Consider the following 27,899-nt stretch of genomic DNA (forward strand, 5'->3'; position numbering starts at 1 on the left):
CTTTTTTTGTGACATCTTTGTCTGGTTTTGGTATGAAGGTGATGGTGGCTTGGTAGAATGAGTTTGGCAGTGTTCCTCCCTCTATTATTCTTCAGAAGAGCTTGGAAGGATAGGTTTTAGGTCTTCTCTAAATGTATGATACAATTCACCTGTGAAGCCATCTGGCCCTGGACTTTTGTTTGTTGGGAGATTTTTAATGACAATCTCAATTTCAGTGCTTGTGATTGGTCTGCTCATATTTTCTATTTCTTCCTGGCTCAGTCTTGACAGTTTGTATTTTTCTAAGAACTTGTCCATTTCTTCCAGGTTGTCCATTTTATTGGCATATAGTTGTTTGTAGTAGTCTCTCATGATCCTTCGTATTTCTGCAGTGTCAGCTGTTACTTCTCCTTTTTCCTTTCTGATTCTGTCAATATGAGTCTTCTCCCTTTTTCTTCCAGAGGGTCTGGCTAATGGCTTCTCAATTTTGTTTATCTTCTCAATGAAGCACCTTCTAGCTTTCTTGATCTTTGCTATTGTTTCCTTCATTTCTTTTTCATTTATTTCTGATCTGATCTTTATGATTTCTTTCCTTCTGCTAACGTTGGGACTCTTTGTTCTTCTTTCTCTAATTGCTTTAGAAGTAGGATTAGGTTGCTTATTTGAAATTTTTCTCATTCGTTGACGTAGGATTGTATTGGAATGAACTTCCCTCTTAGAACTGCTTTTGCTGCATCCCATAGGTTTTGGGTCATCATGTTTTCATTTTCATTTGTTTCTAGTTATTTTTTAATTTCCTCTTTGATTTCTTTAGCGATGTCTTAATTATTTAGTAGCGTGTTGTTTCGTCTCCAACGTGGTTTTTTTTGTTTGTTTGCTTTTGTTTTTGTTTGTTTGTTTGTTTGTTTTCTTCCTGTAATTGATATCTAGTCTTATAGTGTTGTGGTCAGAAAATATGCTTGATATGATTTCAATTTTATTAAATTTATTGAGCCTTGATTTGTGACCTAAGATGTGATCTATCCTGGAGAATGTTCCATGTGCACTTGAGAAGAAAGTGTATTCTGTTGTTTTTGGATGGAAAGTCCTATAAATATGAATTAATTCCATCTGTCTAATGGGTCACTTAGAGCTTTTGTCTCCTTATTTAATTTCTGTTTGGATGATCTGTCCATTGGTGTAAGTGGGGTGTTAAAGTCTCCTACTATTATTGTGTTACTATTTTTTCCCCTTTTGTGGCTTTTAGCATTTGCCTTATGTATTGAGGTGCTCCTATGCTGGGTGCATAGATATTTACAATTGTTATATCTTCTCCTTGGATCAAGCCCTTTATTATTATATAGTGTCCTTCCTTGTCTCTTATAATAGTCTTTATTTTAAAGTCTATTTTGTCTGATATGAGTATTGCTACCCCAGCTTTCTTTTGATTTCCATGTGCATATCTTTTTCCATCCTCTTACTCTCAGTCTGCATGTGTCTGTAGTTCTGAAGTGTGTCTCTTGCAGATGGCATTTGTATGGGTCTTGCTTTTGTATCCATTCAGCCATTTGTATCTCTTGGTTGGAGCATTTAATCCATTCATATTTAAGGTAATTATCGATATGTATTTTCTTAATTGTTTTGGGTTTATTTTTGTAAGTGTTTTCTTCACTTTTGTTTCCTGCCTAGAGAAATTCCATCAGCATTTGTTGTAAAGCTGGTCTGGTGGTGCTGAATTCTCTTAGTTGTTGCTTGTGTGTAAAACTTTTAACTTCTCTTTCAAATCTGAATGAGATCCTTGCTGGGTAGAGTCATTTTGGTTGTCGTTTTTTCCTTTCATCATTTTAAGTATATCCTTCCACTCCCTTCTGGCTTGTATAGTTCCTGCTGAAAGATCAGCTGTTAGACTTATGGAGGTTCCCCTTTATATTATTTGTTGCTTTCCTTTTGCTGCCTTTAATATTTTTCTCTTTATTTAATTTTTGATAGTTTGATTAGTATGTGCCTTGGTGTGTTTCTCCTTGGGTTTATCCTATATGGTACTCTCTGTGCTTCCTGGACTTGATTGACCAGGTCTTTTCTCATGTTAGGGAAGTTATAATCTCTATAATCTCTTCAAAAGTTTACTTCAATATTTTCTCAGGCCCTTTCATTTTCTCTTTTTCTTATGGGAACCCTATAATTTTAATGTTGGTGCATTTAATGTTGTCCCAGAGATCTCTGAAACTGTCCTCCATTCTTTTCTCTTTATTGTCCATGTCAGTTATTTCCACCATTCTATCTTCCAGGTCACTTATCTGTTCTTCTCTCTCAGGTATTCTGCTCTTCATTCCTTCCAGAGTATTTTTCATTTCAGTTATTGTGTTGTTCATCCCCATTTATTTGCTCTTTAGTTCTTCTAGCTCCTTGTTAAACATTTCTTTCATTTGCTCCATCTGTGCCTCTGTACTATTTCTGAGGCCTTGGATCATCTTTCCTATCATTATTCTGAATTCTTTTTCAGGTAGACCGCCTATCTGCTCTTCATTTGCTTGGTCTTGTGGGTTTTTACCTTGTTCCTTCATCACTGCATCTTTCTCTGTGTTCTCCTTTTGTTCATCTTACTGTATTTAGGGTTTTCTTTTTCAGGCTACAGGGTCACTGTTCTTCTTAACTCTGTTGTCTGTCCCCAGTGGGGAGGTTGCTCCAGTGGCTTGTGTAGGCTTCCTGGTGGTGGGGACTAGTGCCCATCACAGGGATTTTATACCAGTTCTATATAGTGCCAGCCTGAGGGAACAGCCCTTGATTTGGAGTTTTGTTTTTCCCATAATGAGATACTTCAGGAGACCATGCCCTGCACTGGAAGAACACTGGGTTGCAGGGTCAGTCTGCCCAAGACTTTACGTCCTTGTCCCTCAGAGTCCATTGATTATCTGACTACTTCAAGTTTACATTTTTTATTTGGGTCCCTCCACACTTTGATTCCTATTGCTTTAATTCCCAAAACACCAGATCCTGAACCATAGGCTGGGCATCAGGCATGCTTAGACCCCAAGAATCCTAATCCATGTCTCCCCAAGTGTGCTCTGCACTCCTGAATCCCAAGGTGAACAGCTTTCAATGGAGGCAGAATCACTATACCTATGGACTTCCATTTCCAGGTCCAGAATCCAGAACTTCTAGCTTGGGGACTCTGGAGATACCTGACTTCCGGTTTTGGGAGTCTTTCAATTCCATGATCCCCCAGAGAGGGCACATTGAGGCTGTGTTTCTGCCACATCAATCTGCTACTTGACATCCATACCCAGTGACCGGAGAGATGCAGATGATGCCCTCATGATCATCCCAATTTTGACAGCTTAACAGAGAAACCCTTTTTTCTTCGGTGTTTGGAAGTTTGTTTGATTTCTTTGTAGGAATAGACTTGCCCAGGGAGTTTTCTAATTGTGGGTGGATGCCAACTAGAATCTTGTTCCCCAATGTAGAGTGGTCTGGGTGTTGTGTTGACCTCCAGCTTACCCTCTGCACAGATACACACTTCCCATAGATTCTGAACTTCGAAACATCCTTCCCCTGACCAAGATTCTTTCTGATTCTCTACCGATCTCCAGAAGAAATTCACATTTCCTAGCCAAGCCCTGAAGGATTGCAGTCACGTGATCCCAGTTACTTATCTGGTAGAATACCCACCTCTGAGATTCTCCATCCTCTTTTCCCTCAGCTCACACTGCCTACTGTCTAGCCATCCCTCAGGATTCATCTTACAATTAATGCCATATTTGATGACCTTCCCTGTGTATTTCCAGGCAGCAGGCTAGGTTCTCTATTCCAGTTATTTTCTTTTTCATTTTCTGTATTTCTGTGCATCCACTCAGGTTATATTAATTAGACAAGATAGCAATTTAGTCAAAAGAGCAGAGGCTTTGCTTAATCTGATTCTTGGCCCTGCTAGTTCATGATATCAGACACATTTCCTCTTTGAATACCAGTAAATTTTTGCTAATTTTAAAGAGTTGTGGGAATGCTTAATGAAGTATTCACAAAACTGCCTTATTGGGGGGGGGGGGTGTTGGGGCCAGTCTCATCCTTTGCTCCTATATTAATAGGAAATCTGATCCACCACCAAGTAAGCTGGCTGTATTTTTACTGGTAATACCAGGAGTAAAAAGAAGAACTGTGGGTCTGATAATAAAATATGAGGAAGAAAGCATTCATGCTAGATATTTCCTCCCAGTTTGTCTAGGGAACCCACACATATGAATTCTCACGTGGTTTACTTAAATAGGAATTTTTTTTTTTACTTAAAATCAAAAGTCAAAAGTTCTCTACAACTGAGCTTCGTTGCTTCTGCACCATGAGGAGTAGCTATTTACCATTTCATTCAGGAAGGTAGGATTATAACAATATGTATGATTCATTGCAAACTATTTGGGAATGTTTAAGAACAGGAAATAAGTAATCTTAGGTGAGAGAAGTCAGAATTATGCCCACTTTGGGGAATTATCACCTGGAAGATGTAGAGGGGGCTTTCTGGGGGAGTGGAAATGTTTTATGTCTTGATTGCTTGGTTACATGGGTTTACAACACATAAAAATTCATCAAGCTGGGAACTTATGATCTGCACACTTCATGCACCCCATTGAATGTGTTTTATACCCCCCAAATGTGATATGGAAATTATTTATCCAGTTTGAGAATCCTTTCCTTTTTTTTTGTTTTTTTGGCTTTTTTCTTGACTTGCTTTGTAGTATCTGGAGAAGTAAAAGAATAAAGGGGAAAATAGGATTTTACTTGTATTAGCTTCTTGAAGAGAAGAGGATGGCACTTTGGTCAAGGGAAAGACTTGGAGCTTCTATGGGATTTTTCATTTTTCTACCCATGGGATTATTGCTTTGGATGAAATCCCAGAATACTATGACCTCTCCCTCCCCAAGCGTGTTAACAAAGATCTGATGTGGTTAATCTGTTGCTCTTTGTGGGCCACTGGATAATTTGAAGTACATTAGTGTAGAATGGAGGAGGAGGTCCTGAGATGTCAACTTTCATGTCTTTATTGTTTTTTTCTCTCTGATGCCTGGTGAGTATGCAGGTGCTCAGTACATGCTTTCTAATTTGTTTGCTGATTGTGAGGAAACATTTATCACTTATGTAGCCTCAGTTCTTATTAGTCTGCTGTGGGATACGCAACATCTGACCAGTGGCCACTTTTCTTGGGCAACTTCTGCATATAAAATATTGGCCTACGTGTTATGCAGATGGTAAAAGAAGTAGAAAGCAAAGTTACTGCCTTCACAGATTTGGAAAGGTAGATATTTACATATAATACACTCAAGAATCCATGACATAAACCAAAATATAAAATGACATATATGTTACCAAAACTCATATATTTCCTACTCTGGGTGTCACATTTTAGGGAAGGATATAATGAGAAAAGGGAAAAGAAATTGCCTGAAGAGCTTAGAATTTCAGTCTTTCTTTTTTCTTTGATTTTTTGTAAGCCCTTTATTGGAATATAATTGCTTTACACACTTGTGCCAATTTTTTTTATAGAACAAAGTGAATCAGCTGCATCTACACATATATCCCCAAATCCTTTCCCTCTCATGACTCCTTCTCACCTTCCCTGTCCCAGCCTTCTAAGTCATCACCCATCATGGAGTTGATCTCCCTGTGTTATGCAGCAGCTTCTCAATAGCTATTTTACACCTGGTAGTGTATATATGTCAATGCTACTCTCTCACTTCATCCCAGCTTCCCCTTTGCCCCCCTTCTCCCCCACCCCCATGTCCTCAAGTCCATTCTCTACATCTGCATCTTTAATCTTGCCCTGCCACTGGGTTCATCAATATCACATGTTTTAGATTCCATATATATGAAATAGCATATGGTATTTATTTTTCTCTTTCTGGCTTACTTTGCTCTGTATGACAGACTGTAGGTCCATCCACTTCACTACAAATAACTCAATTTCATTCCTTTTTATGGCTGAGTAATATTCCATTGTTTATATGTGCCTCTTCTACTTTATCCATTCATCAGTTGATGGGCATTTAGGTTGTTTCCATGTATTGGCTCTTGCAAAATATTTCAATCTTGAAAGGAAAAATTTGGAATATTTTATTGGATACAAATCCAATCACAATTGATTTCATTGATGGCTGAAAAGCTGATTTCAAATCATAATACCCATATGAATGTATTAATGCTACTAACAGTTATTGAGCACATACTATGTAATAGTTACTCTAGTAAGTAGTTTATGAATATTACTCATTTTTATCCATACATCAGCCTTGTGGGGTAAGTGTTGTTATTATCCCAATTTTATGGATGAGAAAATTGAGGCAAAGAAAAGCTCTGTAACCTGCCTAAAGACACACAGTAAGGGATGGAACCAGGCTGCCTCCAGAACCTGTATGCTAGATCCAGATCCAAGTTGTAGGTAGTATTAGTTTTCTGCAGCTGGTGTAACAAATTATCACCAACCTGGTGCCTTAAAAAAAACATTTAATTAATTAATTAGTTAATTTTTTATTGGCTTATGGTTGCTTTACAATGTTGTGTTAGCTTCCACTGCACAGCGAACTTGGTGGTTTTAAAGAAAACAAATTTTTCTCACAGCTCCATACCAGAAATCTGAAGTCAAGGTATTGGCAGGTCTATACGTCCTCTGAAAACTCTGGAAGAGAATCCTTCATTACTTCTTCCAGTATCTGGTGGCCCTGGGTGTTACTTGTCGTAAGATAGCATCATTTCAATCTCTGCCTCTGTCTTCATTTGGCCTTTTCTGTCTTTCTGTGTCTCACTGCATCCTCCCTTCTTCTTATAAGGACACCAGTCATTGGATCCAGGGCCCACCTTGTTAATCTAGGATGATTTTTTCCTGAGAACCTTAAATAATTATGCACACAAAGGCCCTATTTTGGAATAGGATCTCATTCAGAGATGGAGTAGGCATGCATTTTCAGAGGATACTACTGTTATGGACTAAATTTTGTTGCCCTTAAATGCGTATGTTGAAGCCCTAGCCTCCAGTAAAACTATCATTGGACATACAGCCCTTAAGCAGATAATTAAAGGTAAATGAGGTTATAAGGGTAATGTCCTAATCTAATAGGACTTGTGTCTTTATAGGAAGAGAAAGACACACCTGGAGTGTGTGCCTAGAGGAAGGGCCATATGAATACACAGCACAAAGATGGCCATTTACAGGCTAAGGAGAGAGTTCTCACCAGAAACCAATCTTGCTGTCACCTTAATCTTGGACTTCTGGCCTCTAGAACCGTGAGAAAATACATTTGTGTTGTTTAAGCCACTCAGTCTTTGCTATTTTGTGATGGCAGTCCTAGCTGACTAATACACCATTCAGCCCACTTCACAGGTGATCTTAAATTAGGGGGACCCATGGGCTGAGTTAGCCACACGGTCCCTCTACTCATTCCCTTCCTCTCCTTGTATTTTACTGGGGACTCACTGCAAGTGGGCAACCTCAGGCTCCTTGCCCAGGCAGCTGTATCTGAGGAGGACTGACCAAACTGGGCTTACATATCTGCTAATCTTTTTTTCTTTATCAAAGAGCAGACATTTAGGCTTGGCTTAGAAAGGATCATTTCCTTTTTTTTTTTTTTTGCTTTAATGCAAAGCTATTTCTGTGGTTGAGTTATGAATTCCAAAAATAGAGGCTTGTCAATAGAGGAAATGCAGAGAGATACATCATTGCAGCTGTGCTCCTGGGCACTATGTTCATCAGTTAAAAAAATTAAAAAAAATTTCAATAAAACTCTGGAAAGTTCCAGTCAGTCCACTGACAGTTATTACAAAATATTGGCTATATTCCCCATGTTGTCCAATACATAGGATGGATCATTTCTTGGCTGGAGTTGGAGCCTTGTTGAGGCAGGAGCAGGGTAAGATAAGTCCTGGCCTTCCAACACTCAGGTGTGAGAGGAGCACACACTGCTGTGGAGGGGAAGATAAGGCTGAGAAGATAATTTAGAGCCTCATCAAGGAGAATTCTGTTATGGGGTGTATTAGATATTAATGGCTGCATTGGGACTTCCCTGGTGGTGCAGTGATTAAGAATCCACCTGCCAATGCAGGGGACATGGGTTCAATCCCTGGTCCGGGAAGATGTCACATGCTACAGAGCAACTAAGCCCATGAGCCACAATTACTGAGCCTGTGTGCCACAACTACTAAGCCCATGTGCCTAGAGCCAGTGCTCTGTAACAAGAGAATCCACTGCAATGAGAAACCCTCACACTGCAACAAAGAGTAGCCCCCATTCGCCACAACTAGAGAAAGCCGGTTCCCAGCAAGGAAAACCCACCACAGCCAGAAAGAAAGAAAGAAAGAAAGAAAGAAAGAAAGAAAGAAAGAAAGAAAGAAAGAAAGAGAAAGGAATAAAATTAAAAAAATTAGTGACAGCATTACACATTACCCCCCAAGCTTAACAGCTTGAGACAATGCAAATTTATTATACAGCTTTATCTGTGTCAGGAATATGGGTGCAGCTTAGCTGGGTCCTCTGCTCAGGGTCTCTCACAAAGCTTCAGTCAAGCTGTTGGCTGCAGCTCGGTCTCATCTCAAGGCTTGACAGGGGAAGGATTTCCAAGCTCATTCATACTTGTAGCGGGTGTTGTATTGGTGCCAGCCTATTGAAAGTGATGCTATTGGCGAGGAATACCTGAGACACCCACCCAGGCTTGGCTTGCACAGATTCAGCCTCTGTTTCTGACCCTGGACCCCACATCTTCATAGGTAGTGCCCAGGAATGTGAAGGAAGTGATGAAATGCAGGTACTTGCCTTGGATATTGATTTTTAGGCATTTGTCAACAAAAGGGAAGAGGAGAGAGTAGTATCGAGTGTGTATGTGTGTGTGGGGGGTGGGTTGGGGGTGGGTTTAAGACAATCAAGAGAACTGTTTTTCTGTTTGTTTGTTTGTTTTTACTATGTATGGTGGTTTCTTTAAAAAATTGGGGTATAGTTGTTTTACAATGTTGTGTTAGTTTCTACTGTAGGGTGAAGGGCAGTTCCCTGTCCTATACAACAGGTTCTCATTAGTTATCTACTTTATACATATTAGTGCACGTATATCATTCCCAATCTCCCAATTCATCCCACCTCTCCTTTCCCCGCTTGGTATCCATATGTCCATTCTCTACATCTGTGTCTCTATTTCTGCCTTGCAAACAGGTTCATCTGTACCATTTTTTCTAGATTCTACATATATGCATTAATATAAGATATTTGTTTTTCTCTTTCCGACTTACTTCACTGTGTATGACAATTTCTAGGTCCATCCACAAAGCAAACTGGTTTTTAAGGAAGGATCAGCCTGGAGGAGGTTGGATGAGTTCCAAAGATCAAAGCTGTGGGATTAAAGGTTGTTTTCCTCCTATTTACTCATTTATTTATTTTTTATAATTTTAGTGAACGTATATCTACATTTGTGAATAAATTAGTAAAGTTCCACAAGAGAAACCTAATAGTGAACGTAAAGTTTTAGTTGCGCTGTCCTGCTTGATAATAAAGGGACTCAAGGAGAGTGTAACCAAAGCCCAAGATTTATTAAGCACTTACTGTGTTCCAGGGCTTCTTCTCCATGTTTGAAGTCATAGGCTCACAAATACCTTACGAATAGGGACTCATAATTTCCATTTTGCAGATGAAGAAGCTGAGAGTCCAATGTCACAGTTACAAACTGTCCATCTTGTTGTGGAATTCGCTCACTGGAACAACATGCTGTGCCACATAGAGGAAGGGAAGAAGGATTACTGGGGAGAATGGGAACCAGTAAAAAGGAAGGAATCTTGTCATTAGGAGACCCAGGCCAAGAAAGTTATTGATGGTCAGATCCTTGAGTATGCCTCAAAATTAAGTGTATCCTAGGTCAGGAAAGCAGTATAGAGAAAAAGAGGAAAGACTGCTTTTTACTTTTATTTTTACCGAGCACTTTGATTTAACATCTCAATGAATCCTGATTGTATCATTATATAATAATGGCAGCCTATTTTCATTTTTAAAAGAATTTTTGGCATTCATGTATAGTTTTTAAATTTCCAAGACTTCATTGTTTTCTCAGAAACTCCCCTCTTTTTCTTATTTATTAATGTATGTATTTATTGGCTGAGTTGGGTCTTCATTGCTGCATGCAGGCTTTCTCTAGTTGTGCAGAGCAGGGGCTACTCTTCATTGCAGTGCATGGGCTTCTCACTGCAGTGGCTTCTCTTGTTGTGGAGCATGGGCTTTAGGCACAAGGGCTTCAATGGTTGTGGCACTTGGGGTCAGCAGGTGTGGCTCGAGGGCTCTAGAGTGCAGGTTCAGTAGTTGTGGCACATGGGCTTAGTTGCTCTGCAGCACATGGGATCTTCCCAGACCAGGCATAGAACCCGTGTCCCGTGCATTGGCAGGTGTATTCTTAACCATTGTGACACCAGGGAAGTCCCTATTTTCATTGTTATAATACCCATTAAGCAGCTGAGCAAACAGATTCAAAAGGTGAAGTGCCTAAAGTCATACAGTAAGTGGAGGGTCTAGGACTCAGGTTTTGGGCTGACTAAAATCCACTCTCCACTTGTATGTCCTAAAACAGGTAGAAGAGTAATCCTGAGAAAGAAGTCCTTGAAGAGAAAGGCGATTTCTACCATTGTCTGTGTCTGAACAAAGGCACACCAAAGTAAAGAATTTCTCCTTTGAGATTTATCCTCTCCACTGGGAGAGATTGCAGATTCTAAGATCTGTCCCTGTCATCAGCTGTCTGCCTATATTCTGGCTTACCTGTAGACATGAGGTTCCAGGAGGGCCATGACTGTTGGTGATTGCTGCCTTGGGGAATCCCAGGAGCTGGAGGGGAAAGTTTCCATGAAAAGGGCAGGAGCCTGGTGCAGGGAGCCTCCAGGATCCTGCTGGAAAGCTGTGGGCTGCAGGACAAGAGTTACCTAGTGGAGAGGCAGTGGCCCTGGGGACAGAGGTTGAAATTGGGGCTCTACTCTCCTTTCTGTCACCCCGTCTTTCTGCCCCAGGACTTTCTGTGCTGCTGATGTTGCCAATGGGAATTGTAGCCCTGAACCCTGGAGGTGAGTCTGCCCAGCCAGCCCATTAGGGATGGAAGCTGGGGATTGCATACCAGCATCTGTGTTCCTTCACCAACAAGGGAGTGTAGGGAGAGGAGGCTTATTCTGCAAATTGACCCTCAGAAATACTCTTCCTCCAGGGTTCAGAGAAATGATTTCTTTCTCCCCAGATGCCCAGGGTTTCCTGAGCTCTTCCTTTTTTGACAGCAGCCATCCCTCCCCTCCTCCATTCTCTGGTCCCTTGCTGGCAGCTGGCATCCTCCCTTCCTTGCGGCTTCTGACCATGGTCTCCATGTCCACAGTGTGCTGTGATTGGAGGTGCCCTTCTTACTCCACATGCTTTGGTGCTTCTGCCTGTCGCTGTTATCCTGGATTCATATCTCCATATGGGGAGACCTTTATCAATCCCACGATGGGCTGTGAAGCCTCAGAGGCTTGAGGGTGGTGGACAGCCACATCAGAGATTGTGGGGCACCTGCAGAGTTAGGGAGCAGCACAGAAGCACTTTGTCAAGGGAACACAGGCCAAAGGAAGAGTGAAGTGAAAGGGGCAGTGGTGCTGCCAAGAGATGTAGAGTGAAGAGCTCAAGCTGTAGAAGTAGAGGCCACCAGACACCAGTGATCTCTCTCTTTCCACATAGAGAGGAAAGGGTCATATGAGGACAGAGTGAGAAGGGGACCTTGTTCAAGCCGGAAGAGAGCTTTCATCATAAACCACCCCTGAAACTTCCCTGGTGGTCCAGTGGTAATGAATCTGCATTCCAATGCAGGGATCGTGGGTTTGAACGCTTGGTGGGGAACTAAGACCCCACATGCTTTGGGGCAACGAAGTCCGTGCACCACAACTACTGAGCTCACGCACCTCAACTACAGAACCCATGTGCTCCAGAGGTCTGGCACCGCAACTACAGAGAGCAAGTGCACCACAACTAGAGAGAGAAAACCTACAGACCACAACTAGAGAGAAGCCCACACACCTCAATGAAAGATCCTATGTGCCTCAACGAAGAACAAAGATCACACATGCCACAGCTAAGACCTGACGCACCCCGCAACCCCCCCCAAAAGAAATAAATATTAAAAAACTCCATTCTCAGTTAAAAAGAAAAAAAAAGAAACCAACCCTGCGGACCTTGATCTTGGACATCTAGCCGCCAGAACTGTGAGAAAATAAATTTCTGCCGTTTAAGCCACTGTCTATATACTATTCTGGTGTGGCAGCCCTAGCAGACTAATACAGATAGCCATGCAGAAAACAAAACATAGGTAAAAAATGCAGAAAAGGACAATTGCCATAATTCCACTACACAGACTCCTGGAAAATTTGAGGGGTATGTTTTTCCTATATTTGAAAATATATCAGGAATATTTTCTTTTGTCAGCAAATATGAATCTCAGACCATGTTGATTCCTGAAGAGCAAAAATCCCAGTGTTTAGGGATGTTGGGGTGGCAGGAGGGAGACCTTCAAGGTGATGGAATATTTATGTATCTTGATTGCAGTAACAGTTACAGGAATCTACACATACAGACTAATCATTACATAAAAATGTCATGTTTGCAGGAAAATGGCTGAAGCTTTCTCAGGACTTCTTGGTATTGTTTTGCAACTTCCTCTGAAACTACATTTGAAAATAACAACTTAAAAATTAAGAAATCTGTTAATATATAGTAAATAGATTGTTCTAGTCACTCTGAGCCAAGGTCCTCATAGGGCCAAAAAGACCAATAGAATGATTCTTTGTATTTGATATAGGAGGTCTTCCTATATAAAAAGTGTATAAGAACCACCTTTTAGGAAGCTTGCAGTACAAATGCTAGTAATGCCATGCAAATACTTAGAATTAGAAATTTCAGAGACGTAATCATCAGGCAGAAGATGGGAAAGAAATCACCCAGAGCAGCAGTTTCCTTTCAGGTCACGTAAAGCACAAGTTGCACTGAAAACTAGAAGTCCTTTCAACACACACGGACCAAGATAAGGCATCCTGCATGGCTGGGCTTGTTGGTCTCTGCACCATGAGAAATGGATATTTAAGTTTTCTGCCAGGTATGTAGAATTATAACAATGGCGATAGGCAGCTAAAGCTATCTGGGACTATTTATCCAGTTTTGAGAATTTTCTCTGTTCTTTGCTTTACTTCTGGCTTTTGCTTTATTTCTGGGTTTCCCACTATCTCTACAAGGGAGAGCAGAGGAGAAATTTCAAGAAGGGTATTTACTCAAATATATTAAGTACTCAAAGGAGAAATTTGGTGAAACTTATTCCTAGGGAAACTTGAGGATTTAACATAGATGTCTCATTTTGCCACCTGTGTTAGTCCAGGTTCTCAAGAGCAACAAAACCAAGAGGAGGTACATAGAGAGGGAGAGAAAGGGATTTATTTAAGGAAATGGTTCATGAGATTATGGAGGTTGGAAAGTCCAAAATCTGCAGGACAGGGGTTCAGGCTGGAAACCCAGGACGACTTGTTGTTGCATCAAGTCTGAGGGCCTCTGGAAGTAGAATTTTCTCCTTCTTGAAGGATGTCAATGTTTTTCCTGTGAGGCTTTCAACTGATTGGATGAGGCCCACCCAGATTATGGAGGGTAATACGCTTTATTGAAAGTCTCCTGACTTAAATGTTAACTCATCTAAACACCTTCACAGCAACATCTAGGCTAGTGTTGGACCAAATATCTGGGTCCTGTGGCTGAGCCACATTGAATCATAAAATTAACCATCACGCCATCTGTACTAGTTTTTTCAGACAGGTGCACAGCCAAACTCTCTAAAAACTCTAATGCACTAAGAAAAACCTGTCCTTTGGTTTTGGGCTTTGTATGGGTCATGGAGTGATTGGAAGCACAATAACAGTATAATAACCCAGTATCGATGAGGTCAGCCTAATTTTGATCATTCTTTATTTCCTTCAATGCTTAGGATAACACCTGTTCCCTAGTAGGTTGGGTTTTCCTTTTTCTAGGTAATTTCTATTGGAGTATTATTGCTTTACAATGTTGCATTAGTTTCAGCTATACAGGAAAGTGAATCAGCTATACATATATATAGACAATGTATTTATATCCATTTTTTCTTTTCGATTTCCTTCCCAGTTAAGTTACCACAGAGCATTGAGTAGGGTTCCCGGTGTTAAACTGTAGGTTCTCATTAGTTATCTATTTTATACATAGTAGTGTATATATGGCAATCCCAATTTCCCAGTTCATCCCATGCCCCATCTGTGTCTCTATTTCTGCTTTGCAAATAAGTTCATCTGTATCATTTTTCTAGATTCCACATAGAAGAGATATCATATGATATTTGTTTTTCTCTGACGTACTTCACTCAGTATGACAATCCCCAGGTCCATCCATGTTGCTTCAAATGGGATTATTTCATTCTTTTTTATGGCTGAGTAATATTCCATTGTATATATGTAGCACATCTTCTTTATCCATTCCTTTGTTGATGAACATTTAGGTTGTTTCCATGTCCTGGCTATTGTATATAGTACTGCAATGAACATTGGGGTGCATGCATCATTTCAAATTATGGTTTTCTCTGAATATACACACCCAGGGATGGGGATGCAAGATCATATAATTTGAAGTACAATAACAGTGAATTATTAAAAACCAGTATCAGTGAGGTCAGCTTAATTCTGATTAGTCTTTATTTCCTTCAATGCTTAGGATTACACCTGTTCCCTAGTAGGTTAGGTGTTTCTTATATGTTGTCCTCCTTGGTTGTAATTTATTTCTTGGTTTTTATGAAAATAGCCACATTTCTTTTCATCTGTGGAATATGATTTTTGTAAAAACTGGGCACATTTTGGAGGGTGTAATGTACGAGTTGCTGTGGACAGTTAAAAGAAATGAATAGCAAAGTTAGTTTCTTCAAGATATTTACACTTTTAGGTGTGCATGTACAATATACTCAGAAGAATAAACAACTTTGTTCATACACGTGGGACATTAGGACTCATTTGATCCTGCTTTAGATGCCACACTTTAGAACACTGAAGAGGCATAGTTGATACAGCACCTGAGGCATGAAATGCCTGAACAGCTCTCCCAAGGGGCAGCTCCATGCTGGGTTTTGGATTCAGGCGGTCTGGCCCTGGAGCCTGGCTCTCTTTATCACTGGACAGAGACCTAAGAGAAAAGGAGTGTTTTATGGGTAAAGAGGGAATAATAGAAGTCTGGGACTCTGACCCTGAGAGAACCAAGGTGAGTATGTAATTCTGCCTGACCCCAGAGTCTGATCCAGACACAAGTATGTCTCAGTTAATGGGAAAGAAATGGGAAGTTACTAGAGGAACAGGAGAGAATCACTGCTCTGCATTTTCTTTTCTTTTCCTTTCCTTTCCTTTCCTTTTCTTTTTTCTTTTCTTTTCTTTTCCCTCCCTTCCTTCCTTCCTTCCTTCCTTCCTTCCTTCCTTCCTTCCTTTCTTTCCTTTTACTTTTATTTGCATTTTTTTCAGCATTTATTCCTGGGCTGTAAGTTTTTGTTTCTTCAGTTTCTTCTGGGATATCTTTTTCTTCTGCAAAACCTCCTTTTCTGCTTTAGGGAAAATCTGTTCTTTTTCAGTAAGGATCATCTCAATGTGGCAGGGAGAGCTCATGTATGGGTTGATCCGACCGTGAGCTCTGAACATCCTGAGCTGCATCTTGGGGGCTGTGTTCACCTGGATGTGCTCAAGGACCAGAGAATCTACATCTAAGCCCTTAAGTTCAGCATTACTCTCTGCATTTTTGCGTATGTGCTGTAAGACTTCAGTACTCTTTTTGAGCCACAGACCCTGCATCCAGCCCCACTGTTTGGCCTGGGCACACCTACCAGCTCCACCATTGTAATGAAGGAATGGCACACGTTGCTTCTTTAAAGTGACATCTTTCCCATACTTTGTAGCTTTTCGAATATGCATACTCTTAATGACCTGGGCAGTTTCACAAGTGCTCTTAGAGTCAACATGAAGATTTGAACCTCTTGATTTGCAAGATTTTGTGGGGTGTTCTGGGTCCAGTGATTAGTGAGCCAGTTTTAGAGGTCTCCTCAGGCCACTTACTGGAAAAGCTTCATTTTCTTCTTTTACTCTTTCTTTCCCTTTGGCAGACATGTGTTGCCTGTTTGTTCTGTGCCAAGTACTATCCTAACCCTTTGTTAGTCTTTAGTTATCTATAACCATAATAAAGCTCATCCTATTATTATCATTGTATTCATTTTGCATTGGGGGAAATTGTGGTTCAAATGATAGGTGGCATTTCCAAAGACGCATGGCCACCAAGTGGAAGTTTGGAGGCAGACTTGGGCATGTCTCCAAATGCATTCTCCACCAGGGTCCTCTGTCACATAACACAATGTTGAAATGGAAGAGGAAATTGGTTTTCCTTTGCCTGAGAAGAAAGATCGTGTAAAGGTACACAGATGTGAAAAAATTTTCATAGGGTTCATCAGCTCACCTGGTTGGGTAGACTGGGTATTGCCTATAGGGTAGATTTCCCTTTGCACCCACAATGGTTTCATATCACAAGCCTTCTGCTGTCACTGACTTATTCCTTAGGGAAGGACTGAAGATCAAGGGGAATAGCTGTGCCCTCAGTGCACTATAGGAGGACCAGGAGCTCATTTGGAGGGAACCATAGAAGCCATGGGTGGTGAACCTAGAGAGGCACTTAACCAGGGGATAGTGGCTCTACCTACAGGTTCCTTTGTTCCCATATCTCATCTATTCTCAATGCCCCCTCTCCTGATTCCAGAGCTCGATGCCCTGCTGACATCATTGAGAGCTAGGGCTCAAACTTGGGGCTTTCTGACTCCAATACCCATCCTCTTCTTGTATGCCCTGAAACATGTACCTTCATAGGGAGGAATGATCCTGGAGAGAAATCCTTGAAGTAGATTTCTGCCATTGGCAGAGAACAAAGAACCTGAATATAGGCAGTCACACCAGTCTGAGGACTTTCTCCTTCAAATGTCCTGCCTCCTTTGGGAGAGGTTGGAGTTTCTAAGATATGTCCACTTACATGTAGCACCTGAGGTTGCAGGAGGGCTATGCCTGTCAATGACCGATTCCTTGAGGAGTCCTGGGAGATGGGAGGGAAAGGCAGAGTCCTGGATTGTGGGCAAAGCATAGGAACCTTGGGGATGCTGCTGGAAAGTGGTGGGCTGCAGGGCCACAGCCACCTCCCCAGCAGGCGATGGCCATGAGGAAATGGTTTGCAACTGGAGCTCCACCTTCCTCTCTTTGTCATCTCTGTCTTTCTGCGCCAGGACTCTTGGTGCTGCTGCTGTTTCCAATGGGACCTGTAACCCAGAAGAGTAAACGTGAGTCTGGGGAAGGCGGGGAGTGCATGCCAGGATCTGGGTCCTCTCACCAACAAGTGGGAGAAGGCGGCTTATTTTCAAGTGAGGTTTAGAAATGGTTCTCTGGGAATAAGAGAAGTTGTTTCTTATATCCCAAATGTTGAGAATATTCTGAGCTCTTCCTCTTTTGATGGCAGTCATCTCTCCCCCTCCCTCCATCCCTCCCTCCCACGCTCCTTCCCTTCCTCTGCCCTTGGAGCCCCAGCTGGCTGCTGGTTTCCTTCATTCCTTGGACCTTCTGACCATGGTCTCTATCTCCACATCTGTCCTCCACAGCCTGTGCTCGGTGGTGCCCTGCGAACTCCTCATGTGTCAATGGTACTGCCTGCCGCTGTGCTCCGGGATTCAGTTCTTCATCTGGGGAGATCTTCACCAACCCCTTGGAGCTTTGTGATGGTACAGAGGCTTGGAGGTGGTGGAAGGACAAGTGGAGATTGTGGGGTCAGGTCAAGTGCCTGAGGGGGGACATGGGTATTGGTTGAGGGCCTCAGCCTTTGTCCTCAGAACTGTCATCATGGACAGAAAAAAGAAAAGTGAGGTTTAGAAATGGTTCTCTGGGAATAAGAGAAGTTATTTCTTATATCCCAAATGTTGAGAATATTCTGAGCTCTTCCTCTTTTGATGGCAGTCATCTCTCCCCCTCCCTCCATCCCTCCCTCCCACTCTCCCTCCCTTCCTCTGCCCTTGGACCCCCAGCTGGCAGCTGGTTTCCTTCATTCCTTGGAGGAAAGGAATGGATGTCTCCATCCCCATGTCTGTCCCCACAGCCTGTGCTCAGTGGTGCCCTGCGAACTCCTCATGTGTCAATGGCACTGCCTGCCACTGTGCTCCGGGATTCAGTTCTTCATCTGGGGAGAATCTCACCAACCCCTTGGAGCTTTGTGAAGGTACAGAGGCTTGGGGGTGGTGGAAGGACAAGTGGAGATTGTGGGGTCCAGTTCTGTGCCTGTGGGGGGACATGGGTGTTTGTTTAGGGCCTCAGCCTTTGTCCTCAGAACTGTCATTGTGGACAGAAAAAAGAGAAGATATAAGGTGGAGAGATAAGACGTGAATAAACTTGGCTTCCTGGAGAGGAGCTGGGTCTCCAGGAGTCTGGAGGCTGTGCCACAGTTTGTCCTTTCAGGACTGAAGAGGGGGATACAGAGCTGCCACCCACCCTCCCACATCTACCCCTCCCACTGTGCCCCAATCTGGGGTGCCAGCCAGAGGGTCAAGAAGAGCAGAGCTGATTGCACAAGCTTCAGGAATGGCTTGCTCCAGCCACAGCCCAGCCTCAGCAGTACTGCCTAAGAGTCTAATTCTTTCCAGAAAGACTTAGATTAAGCAACAGTCCTGATGCTGGGGAGTCGGGTAGGGGATGGGGATATCTGCCCTGAGGGAACTCATACCTTTGGGAGGTGACCCTTTGCTCTGCTGTGTTCCAGACATCAATGAGTGTGGACCACCCTTGCAAGTGTCCTGTGGAAAATTTGCAGACTGCCAGAACACGGAAGGGGGCTACCACTGCATGTGCATCAAAGGATATGAGCTTATTTCTGGGGCACAAACGTTCAGCAATGCGAGTGAGAACACGTGTCAAGGTAAGAATGACCCTGCATCTTCCACCTCTTCATCCATGAGGTTTGTGGTGAGCTAAATGCTGAGTCATTCCTGCAGCATCCAGGGGTCAGGGCGTTGGTTACAGGTGTAGCACCCAGGTCTGAACTGGGACAGGTGTACCTGTTCCTGTCCCACCTGCACAGAGAGGCAGGCATGATTCAGGGACCCAAATCCTGGCTTTGCCATCTGATAGCTGAGTGTGTGACACTGGCCAGGATATGTATTCAGAAATCACTGTTAACAAGTGAGATGTGATAATACTATTGTGATTTTATGTTTTCTTTTTTAAGAGTCCCTATCGTTTACAGATAAAAACAAAACTAGGTTTGCCTTTTATTAACTGTGTGATCTTGGACAAATTACTTCACCTCTCTGTGCCCCAGTTTACCCATGTATAAAAAGGGGGTGACAGTGGCACTTACCTCATAGAATTGCTGGGAAGGTACCTGAGGTCACAAAGCACAAAGCAGTGATAGCCTTGGTTTTAAAATTATAATCAGTATGATCTAACGCACCCTCCCTTGGATGGGCAACCCTGGGAGCTGTGCCTCAGGGTGAGTGCTCAGAGAGCAGTTGTCCTGGCCCATTCACTCACCAGGGCCCCAGGAGGAGCCTGGCCTCCACACGTCATCAGGCTTTGCCCTCTTTCCAGGGGGATCAGGCAGGAAGGGGAAGGAGCAGATGGGGCAGATGAGAGCCACGACTCCAGAGAGGGGGTTAGAACTGAAAACTGAGGATAGGCAGAGGAGGAGAGCAAAGGTAGGAGGGGAGGAGGAGGTTAAGCCCATGGTGCAGAGGACTTTGAGGGGCATCCACAGGCCTACCTTGCTGCAGAGAGAAGAGCCCACAAATTTGGTCCCAACTCCTTCCCTCCTAGCACAAAGAGAGAGGGCTGCAGTGCCTCCCTGGTGGGATGGAAGAGAGGACGTGCATCTATATGGAGGCACTGCTGGCCCATAGGGGCTTCTGAGGGTGGATGCTGTACTTGAAACATGTGGCCTGGCCAGAATACAGAGCATTCATGTGAATGGGAAAAGGTACCTGTCTCCTTGTGAACTGTGTGTTTGGAGAATGGAGAATGAGCCGGTTTTCCTCTCGCCATTTGCCTCCTTGGCCAGGCACTCTTGTGCAGTGAGCAACCTGTACAACTGCACATGGTGGTCATGGATCCTACTCTGTGTGCCTGGACTGGGGGTGCCACCCACCCACTGCTGCAGGCCCCTACAGAGACATGGATGACCAAGATTGAGGTGGGAGGGGACCCCAATGGGCCTCAAGGTTGGTGACAGGAAGGGAGCAGCTTGCTCGTTTGGACCCAAGCCTGCAACCTGAAGAGCTAGCTTCATGATGGACTCAGCTGAACTGTCAGTGCACCCCGCACTTTGGCATTCCAGTCTTCAGTGCACCCAAGGACATGTCCACCTATGTCCTGGCCTTGGGGTCTGCTATGTGCAGGAGATCTGAGCTGCTCCCTGGGTACCTCGTTCCACTTTCTCCAGACATCAGAGGGCTGTCCTGTGTACCTACCTAGTCTCCCGACCCTCTGTGAAGCCCAAGGCTCAGAACAGCTTGTAGAAGGTCACTTCCAGATGTTTGGAGCATGCCCCCTGCACCTGGCATCTTATTTGTGTAAAAGGAAAGAGCGGGTGACATTCAAGATACTCAATGAGATTACAGCACCATGTGTTCTAGAACAGTATCTGTCCCCTTTGCCATGCTCAGTGACTGCAAAATTGAGACCTGCCCCCACTGGGACCCTCTCAGACCCCCTGGGCCATGGTGGACCCTGTGACCCTGTCCAGAAATGTGGGAGGAGGGAGATTCAAGGACAGGTCTACTGTCCCCAGCTGGTCCTAACCCTTGCCAAAAACCTACCAGGGGAAGATGCCTCCTGGCACCGTGACCCCACTTCTCAGCTGCTCAGATCCCCACTCAGGGCTCCACTCTGACCCTCCCCAATAATTCCAGCTCTCAGGCCTGAGGCAGCAGTGATGGCTGGGGCTTGGGAGGACGTTGTGTCGGGGGTGAGCAGGGTGACATCAACCTCCAACACACTGGAAGAATCAGGTGAACAAAGAGGCTCCCATCTGGTCCAGATGACAAGAGAGTTTGTCATCGGTGACTATTGCCCCGGCCTGACCCTCTACTGAAGTGATCAGCCCAGGCCCCACGATGACCCAGACCACTTGGGGACAGAAGATGAAGGCTGAGCCCCACTCAGAAGGGTCCACAGGTCTATGTTCCTGGTGGGAGGCCAAGGGCCAAGATGACAGAACACCTGCCACCCTTCACCCATGAGCACCTGCTCCCTGCCCCAGCCACCCAGCCCTCGCCCATTGCGGGCCTTGCTCAGTGGGGATTCTCACAACTTCCTGCCAATCCAGCCGATGCCTTCATGGAAATAGGAAAAAGGCATCTTCACAGTCCCAAGGCTGCCTGGCCAGACATCAGCCCCACTGTCCAGCACAGCCTGATGCCCACTGCCCAGGTGGCCCTGGCCTCTCTGGCATCATCCTCATTTTCTGTGCCACTGCCCAAAAGCCTCGTCCTTGAGCCTTGAATAAACTTGAATAAACTTGGCTTCCTGGAGAGGAGCTGGGTCTCCAGGCGTCTGGAGGCTGTGCCACAGTTTGTCCTTTCAGGACTGAAGAGGGGGATACAGAGCTGCCACCCACCCTCCCACATCTACCCCTCCCACTGTGCCCCAATCTGGGGTGCCAGCCAGAGGGTCAAGAAGAGCAGAGCTGATTGCACAAGCTTCAGGAATGGCTTGCTCCAGCCACAGCCCAGCCTCAGCAGTACTGCCTAAGAGTCTAATTCTTTCCAGAAAGACTTAGATTAAGCAACAGTCCTGATGCTGGGGAGTCGGGTAGGGGATGGGGATATCTGCCCTGAGGGAACTCATACCTTTGGGAGGTGACCCTTTGCTCTGCTGTGTTCCAGACATCAATGAGTGTGGACCACCCTTGCAAGTGTCCTGTGGAAAATTCGCAGACTGCCAGAACACGGAAGGGGGCTACCACTGCACGTGCATCAAAGGATATGAGCTTATTTCTGGGGCAACAACGTTCAGGAACGCGAGTGAGAACACGTGTCAAGGTAAGAATGACCCTGCGTCTTCCACCTCTCCATCCATGAGGTTTGTGGTGAGCTAAATGCTGAGTCATTCCTGCAGCATCCAGGGGTCAGGGCATTGGTTACAGGTGTAGCACCCAGGTCTGAACTGGGACAGGGGTACCTGTTCCTGTCCCACCTGCACAGAGAGGCAGGCATGATTCAGGGACCCAAATCCTGGCTTTGCCATCTGATAGCTGAGTGTGTGACACTGGCCAGGATATGTATTCAGAAATCACTGTTAACAAGTGAGATGTGATAATACTATTGTGATTTTATGTTTTCTTTTTTAAGAGTCCCTATCGTTTACAGATAAAAACAAAACTAGGTTTGCCTTTTATTAACTGTGTGATCTTGGACAAATTACTTCACCTCTCTGTGCCCCAGTTTACCCATGTATAAAAAGGGGGTGACAGTGGCACTTACCTCATAGAATTGCTGGGAAGGTACCTGAGGTCACAAAGCACAAAGCAGTGATAGCTTTGGTTTTAAAATTATAATCAGTATGATCTAATGCACCCTCCCTTGGATGGGCAACCCTGGGAGCTGTGCCTCAGGGTGAGTGCTCAGAGAGCAGTTGTCCTGGCCCATTCACTCACCAGGGCCCCAGGAGGAGCCTGGCCTCCACACGTCATCAGGCTTTGCCCTCTTTCCAGGGGGATCAGGCAGGAAGGGGAAGGAGCAGATGGGGCAGATGGGAGCCACGACTCCAGAGAGGGGGTTAGAACTGAAAACTGAGGATAGGGAGAGGAGGAGAGCAAAGGTAGGAGGGGAGGAGGAGGCTAAGCCCATGGTGCAGAGGACTTTGAGGGGCATCCACAGGCCTACCTTGCTGCAGAGAGAAGAGCCCACAAATTTGGTCCCAACTCCTTCCCTCCTAGCACAAAGAGAGAGGGCTGCAGTGCCTCCCTGGTGGGATGGAAGAGAGGACGTGCATCTATATGGAGGCACTGCTGGCCCATAGGGGCCTCTGAGGGTGGATGCTGTACTTGAAACATGTGGCCTGGCCAGAATACAGAGCATTCATGTGAATGGGAAAAGGTGCCTGTCTCCTTGTGAACTGTGTGTTTGGAGAATGGAGAATGAGCCGGTTTTCCTCTCGCCATTTGCCTCCTTGGCCAGGTACTCTTGTGCAGTGAGCAACCTGTACAACTGCACATGGTGGTCATGGATCCTACTCTGTGTGCCTGGACTGGGGGTGCCACCCACCCACTGCTGCAGGCCCCTACAGAGACATGGATGACCAAGATTGAGGTGGGAGGGGACCCCAATGGGCCTCAAGGTTGGTGACAGGAAGGGAGCAGCTTGCTCGTTTGGACCCAAGCCTGCAACCTGAAGAGCTAGCTTCATGATGGACTCAGCTGAACTGTCAGTGCACCCCGCACTTTGGCATTCCAGTCTTCAGTGCACCCAAGGACATGTCCACCTATGTCCTGGCCTTGGGGTCTGCTATGTGCAGGAGATCTGAGCTGCTCCCTGGGTACCTCGTTCCACTTTCTCCAGACATCAGAGGGCTGTCCTGTGTACCTACCTAGTCTCCCGACCCTCTGTGAAGCCCAAGGCTCAGAACAGCTTGTAGAAGGTCACTTCCAGATGTTTGGAGCATGCCCCCTGCACCTGGCATCTTATTTGTGTAAAAGGAAAGAGCGGGTGACATTCAAGATACTCAATGAGATTACAGCACCATGTGTTCTAGAACAGTATCTGTCCCCTTTGCCATGCTCAGTGACTGCAAAATTGAGACCTGCCCCCACTGGGACCCTCTCAGACCCCCTGGGCCATGGTGGACCCTGTGACCCTGTCCAGAAATGTGGGAGGAGGGAGATTCAAGGACAGGTCTACTGTCCCCAGCTGGTCCTAACCCTCGCCAAAAACCTACCAGGGGAAGATGCCTCCTGGCACCGTGACCCCACTTCTCAGCTGCTCAGATCCCCACTCAGGGCTCCACTCTGACCCTCCCCAATAATTCCAGCTCTCAGGCCTGAGGCAGCAGTGATGGCTGGGGCTTGGGAGGACGTTGTGTCGGGGGTGAGCAGGGTGACATCAACCTCCAACACACTGGAAGAATCAGGTGAACAAAGAGGCTCCCATCTGGTCCAGATGACAAGAGAGTTTGTCATCGGTGACTATTGCCCCGGCCTGACCCTCTACTGAAGTGATCAGCCCAGGCCCCACGATGACCCAGACCACTTGGGGACAGAAGATGAAGGCTGAGCCCCACTCAGAAGGGTCCACAGGTCTATGTTCCTGGTGGGAGGCCAAGGGCCAAGATGACAGAACACCTGCCACCCTTCACCCATGAGCACCTGCTCCCTGCCCCAGCCACCCAGCCCTCGCCCATTGCGGGCCTTGCTCAGTGGGGATTCTCACAACTTCCTGCCAATCCAGCCGATGCCTTCATGGAAATAGGAAAAAGGCATCTTCACAGTCCCAAGGCTGCCTGGCCAGACATCAGCCCCACTGTCCAGCACAGCCTGATGCCCACTGCCCAGGTGGCCCTGGCCTCTCTGGCATCATCCTCATTTTCTGTGCCACTGCCCAAAAGCCTCGTCCTTGAGCCTTGAATAAACTTGAATAAACTTGGCTTCCTGGAGAGGAGCTGGGTCTCCAGGCGTCTGGAGGCTGTGCCACAGTTTGTCCTTTCAGGACTGAAGAGGGGGATACAGAGCTGCCACCCACCCTCCCACATCTACCCCTCCCACTGTGCCCCAATCTGGGGTGCCAGCCAGAGGGTCAAGAAGAGCAGAGCTGATTGCACAAGCTTCAGGAATGGCTTGCTCCAGCCACAGCCCAGCCTCAGCAGTACTGCCTAAGAGTCTAATTCTTTCCAGAAAGACTTAGATTAAGCAACAGTCCTGATGCTGGGGAGTCGGGTAGGGGATGGGGATATCTGCCCTGAGGGAACTCATACCTTTGGGAGGTGACCCTTTGCTCTGCTGTGTTCCAGACATCAATGAGTGTGGACCACCCTTGCAAGTGTCCTGTGGAAAATTCGCAGACTGCCAGAACACGGAAGGGGGCTACCACTGCACGTGCATCAAAGGATATGAGCTTATTTCTGGGGCAACAACGTTCAGGAACGCGAGTGAGAACACGTGTCAAGGTAAGAATGACCCTGCGTCTTCCACCTCTCCATCCATGAGGTTTGTGGTGAGCTAAATGCTGAGTCATTCCTGCAGCATCCAGGGGTCAGGGCATTGGTTACAGGTGTAGCACCCAGGTCTGAACTGGGACAGGGGTACCTGTTCCTGTCCCACCTGCACAGAGAGGCAGGCATGATTCAGGGACCCAAATCCTGGCTTTGCCATCTGATAGCTGAGTGTGTGACACTGGCCAGGATATGTATTCAGAAATCACTGTTAACAAGTGAGATGTGATAATACTATTGTGATTTTATGTTTTCTTTTTTAAGAGTCCCTATCGTTTACAGATAAAAACAAAACTAGGTTTGCCTTTTATTAACTGTGTGATCTTGGACAAATTACTTCACCTCTCTGTGCCCCAGTTTACCCATGTATAAAAAGGGGGTGACAGTGGCACTTACCTCATAGAATTGCTGGGAAGGTACCTGAGGTCACAAAGCACAAAGCAGTGATAGCTTTGGTTTTAAAATTATAATCAGTATGATCTAATGCACCCTCCCTTGGATGGGCAACCCTGGGAGCTGTGCCTCAGGGTGAGTGCTCAGAGAGCAGTTGTCCTGGCCCATTCACTCACCAGGGCCCCAGGAGGAGCCTGGCCTCCACACGTCATCAGGCTTTGCCCTCTTTCCAGGGGGATCAGGCAGGAAGGGGAAGGAGCAGATGGGGCAGATGGGAGCCACGACTCCAGAGAGGGGGTTAGAACTGAAAACTGAGGATAGGGAGAGGAGGAGAGCAAAGGTAGGAGGGGAGGAGGAGGCTAAGCCCATGGTGCAGAGGACTTTGAGGGGCATCCACAGGCCTACCTTGCTGCAGAGAGAAGAGCCCACAAATTTGGTCCCAACTCCTTCCCTCCTAGCACAAAGAGAGAGGGCTGCAGTGCCTCCCTGGTGGGATGGAAGAGAGGACGTGCATCTATATGGAGGCACTGCTGGCCCATAGGGGCCTCTGAGGGTGGATGCTGTACTTGAAACATGTGGCCTGGCCAGAATACAGAGCATTCATGTGAATGGGAAAAGGTGCCTGTCTCCTTGTGAACTGTGTGTTTGGAGAATGGAGAATGAGCCGGTTTTCCTCTCGCCATTTGCCTCCTTGGCCAGGCACTCTTGTGCAGTGAGCAACCTGTACAACTGCACATGGTGGTCATGGATCCTACTCTGTGTGCCTGGACTGGGGGTGCCACCCACCCACTGCTGCAGGCCCCTACAGAGACATGGATGACCAAGATTGAGGTGGGAGGGGACCCCAATGGGCCTCAAGGTTGGTGACAGGAAGGGAGCAGCTTGCTCGTTTGGACCCAAGCCTGCAACCTGAAGAGCTAGCTTCATGATGGACTCAGCTGAACTGTCAGTGCACCCCGCACTTTGGCATTCCAGTCTTCAGTGCACCCAAGGACATGTCCACCTATGTCCTGGCCTTGGGGTCTGCTATGTGCAGGAGATCTGAGCTGCTCCCTGGGTACCTCGTTCCACTTTCTCCAGACATCAGAGGGCTGTCCTGTGTACCTACCTAGTCTCCCGACCCTCTGTGAAGCCCAAGGCTCAGAACAGCTTGTAGAAGGTCACTTCCAGATGTTTGGAGCATGCCCCCTGCACCTGGCATCTTATTTGTGTAAAAGGAAAGAGCGGGTGACATTCAAGATACTCAATGAGATTACAGCACCATGTGTTCTAGAACAGTATCTGTCCCCTTTGCCATGCTCAGTGACTGCAAAATTGAGACCTGCCCCCACTGGGACCCTCTCAGACCCCCTGGGCCATGGTGGACCCTGTGACCCTGTCCAGAAATGTGGGAGGAGGGAGATTCAAGGACAGGTCTACTGTCCCCAGCTGGTCCTAACCCTCGCCAAAAACCTACCAGGGGAAGATGCCTCCTGGCACCGTGACCCCACTTCTCAGCTGCTCAGATCCCCACTCAGGGCTCCACTCTGACCCTCCCCAATAATTCCAGCTCTCAGGCCTGAGGCAGCAGTGATGGCTGGGGCTTGGGAGGACGTTGTGTCGGGGGTGAGCAGGGTGACATCAACCTCCAACACACTGGAAGAATCAGGTGAACAAAGAGGCTCCCATCTGGTCCAGATGACAAGAGAGTTTGTCATCGGTGACTATTGCCCCGGCCTGACCCTCTACTGAAGTGATCAGCCCAGGCCCCACGATGACCCAGACCACTTGGGGACAGAAGATGAAGGCTGAGCCCCACTCAGAAGGGTCCACAGGTCTATGTTCCTGGTGGGAGGCCAAGGGCCAAGATGACAGAACACCTGCCACCCTTCACCCATGAGCACCTGCTCCCTGCCCCAGCCACCCAGCCCTCGCCCATTGCGGGCCTTGCTCAGTGGGGATTCTCACAACTTCCTGCCAATCCAGCCGATGCCTTCATGGAAATAGGAAAAAGGCATCTTCACAGTCCCAAGGCTGCCTGGCCAGACATCAGCCCCACTGTCCAGCACAGCCTGATGCCCACTGCCCAGGTGGCCCTGGCCTCTCTGGCATCATCCTCATTTTCTGTGCCACTGCCCAAAAGCCTCGTCCTTGAGCCTTGAATAAACTTGAATAAACTTGGCTTCCTGGAGAGGAGCTGGGTCTCCAGGCGTCTGGAGGCTGTGCCACAGTTTGTCCTTTCAGGACTGAAGAGGGGGATACAGAGCTGCCACCCACCCTCCCACATCTACCCCTCCCACTGT

The 27,899-nt window shown here is 46.0% G+C and overlaps 1 protein-coding gene across 1 annotated transcript in view; it reads left to right on the plus strand.

The window, feature by feature from the left end:
- The window catches only part of LOC130843322 (adhesion G protein-coupled receptor E2-like), a gene marked incomplete at its 3' end in the record, with an annotated part of 50,942 nt that overhangs the window by 14,698 nt on the left and 8,345 nt on the right, over nt 1-27,899 (plus strand). The window contains exons 2-7 of the mRNA XM_057719749.1: nt 10,966-11,019; nt 17,271-17,324; nt 17,640-17,759; nt 18,788-18,943; nt 21,906-22,061; nt 25,024-25,179. Coding sequence (XP_057575732.1) covers nt 10,966-11,019; nt 17,271-17,324; nt 17,640-17,759; nt 18,788-18,943; nt 21,906-22,061; nt 25,024-25,179 — 696 coding nt within the window. The remainder of the gene's footprint in view (nt 1-10,965; nt 11,020-17,270; nt 17,325-17,639; nt 17,760-18,787; nt 18,944-21,905; nt 22,062-25,023; nt 25,180-27,899) is intronic.

This window comes from Hippopotamus amphibius, unplaced genomic scaffold (assembly GCF_030028045.1).
Source record: "Hippopotamus amphibius kiboko isolate mHipAmp2 unplaced genomic scaffold, mHipAmp2.hap2 scaffold_274, whole genome shotgun sequence".
Taxonomy (NCBI): domain Eukaryota; kingdom Metazoa; phylum Chordata; class Mammalia; order Artiodactyla; family Hippopotamidae; genus Hippopotamus; species Hippopotamus amphibius.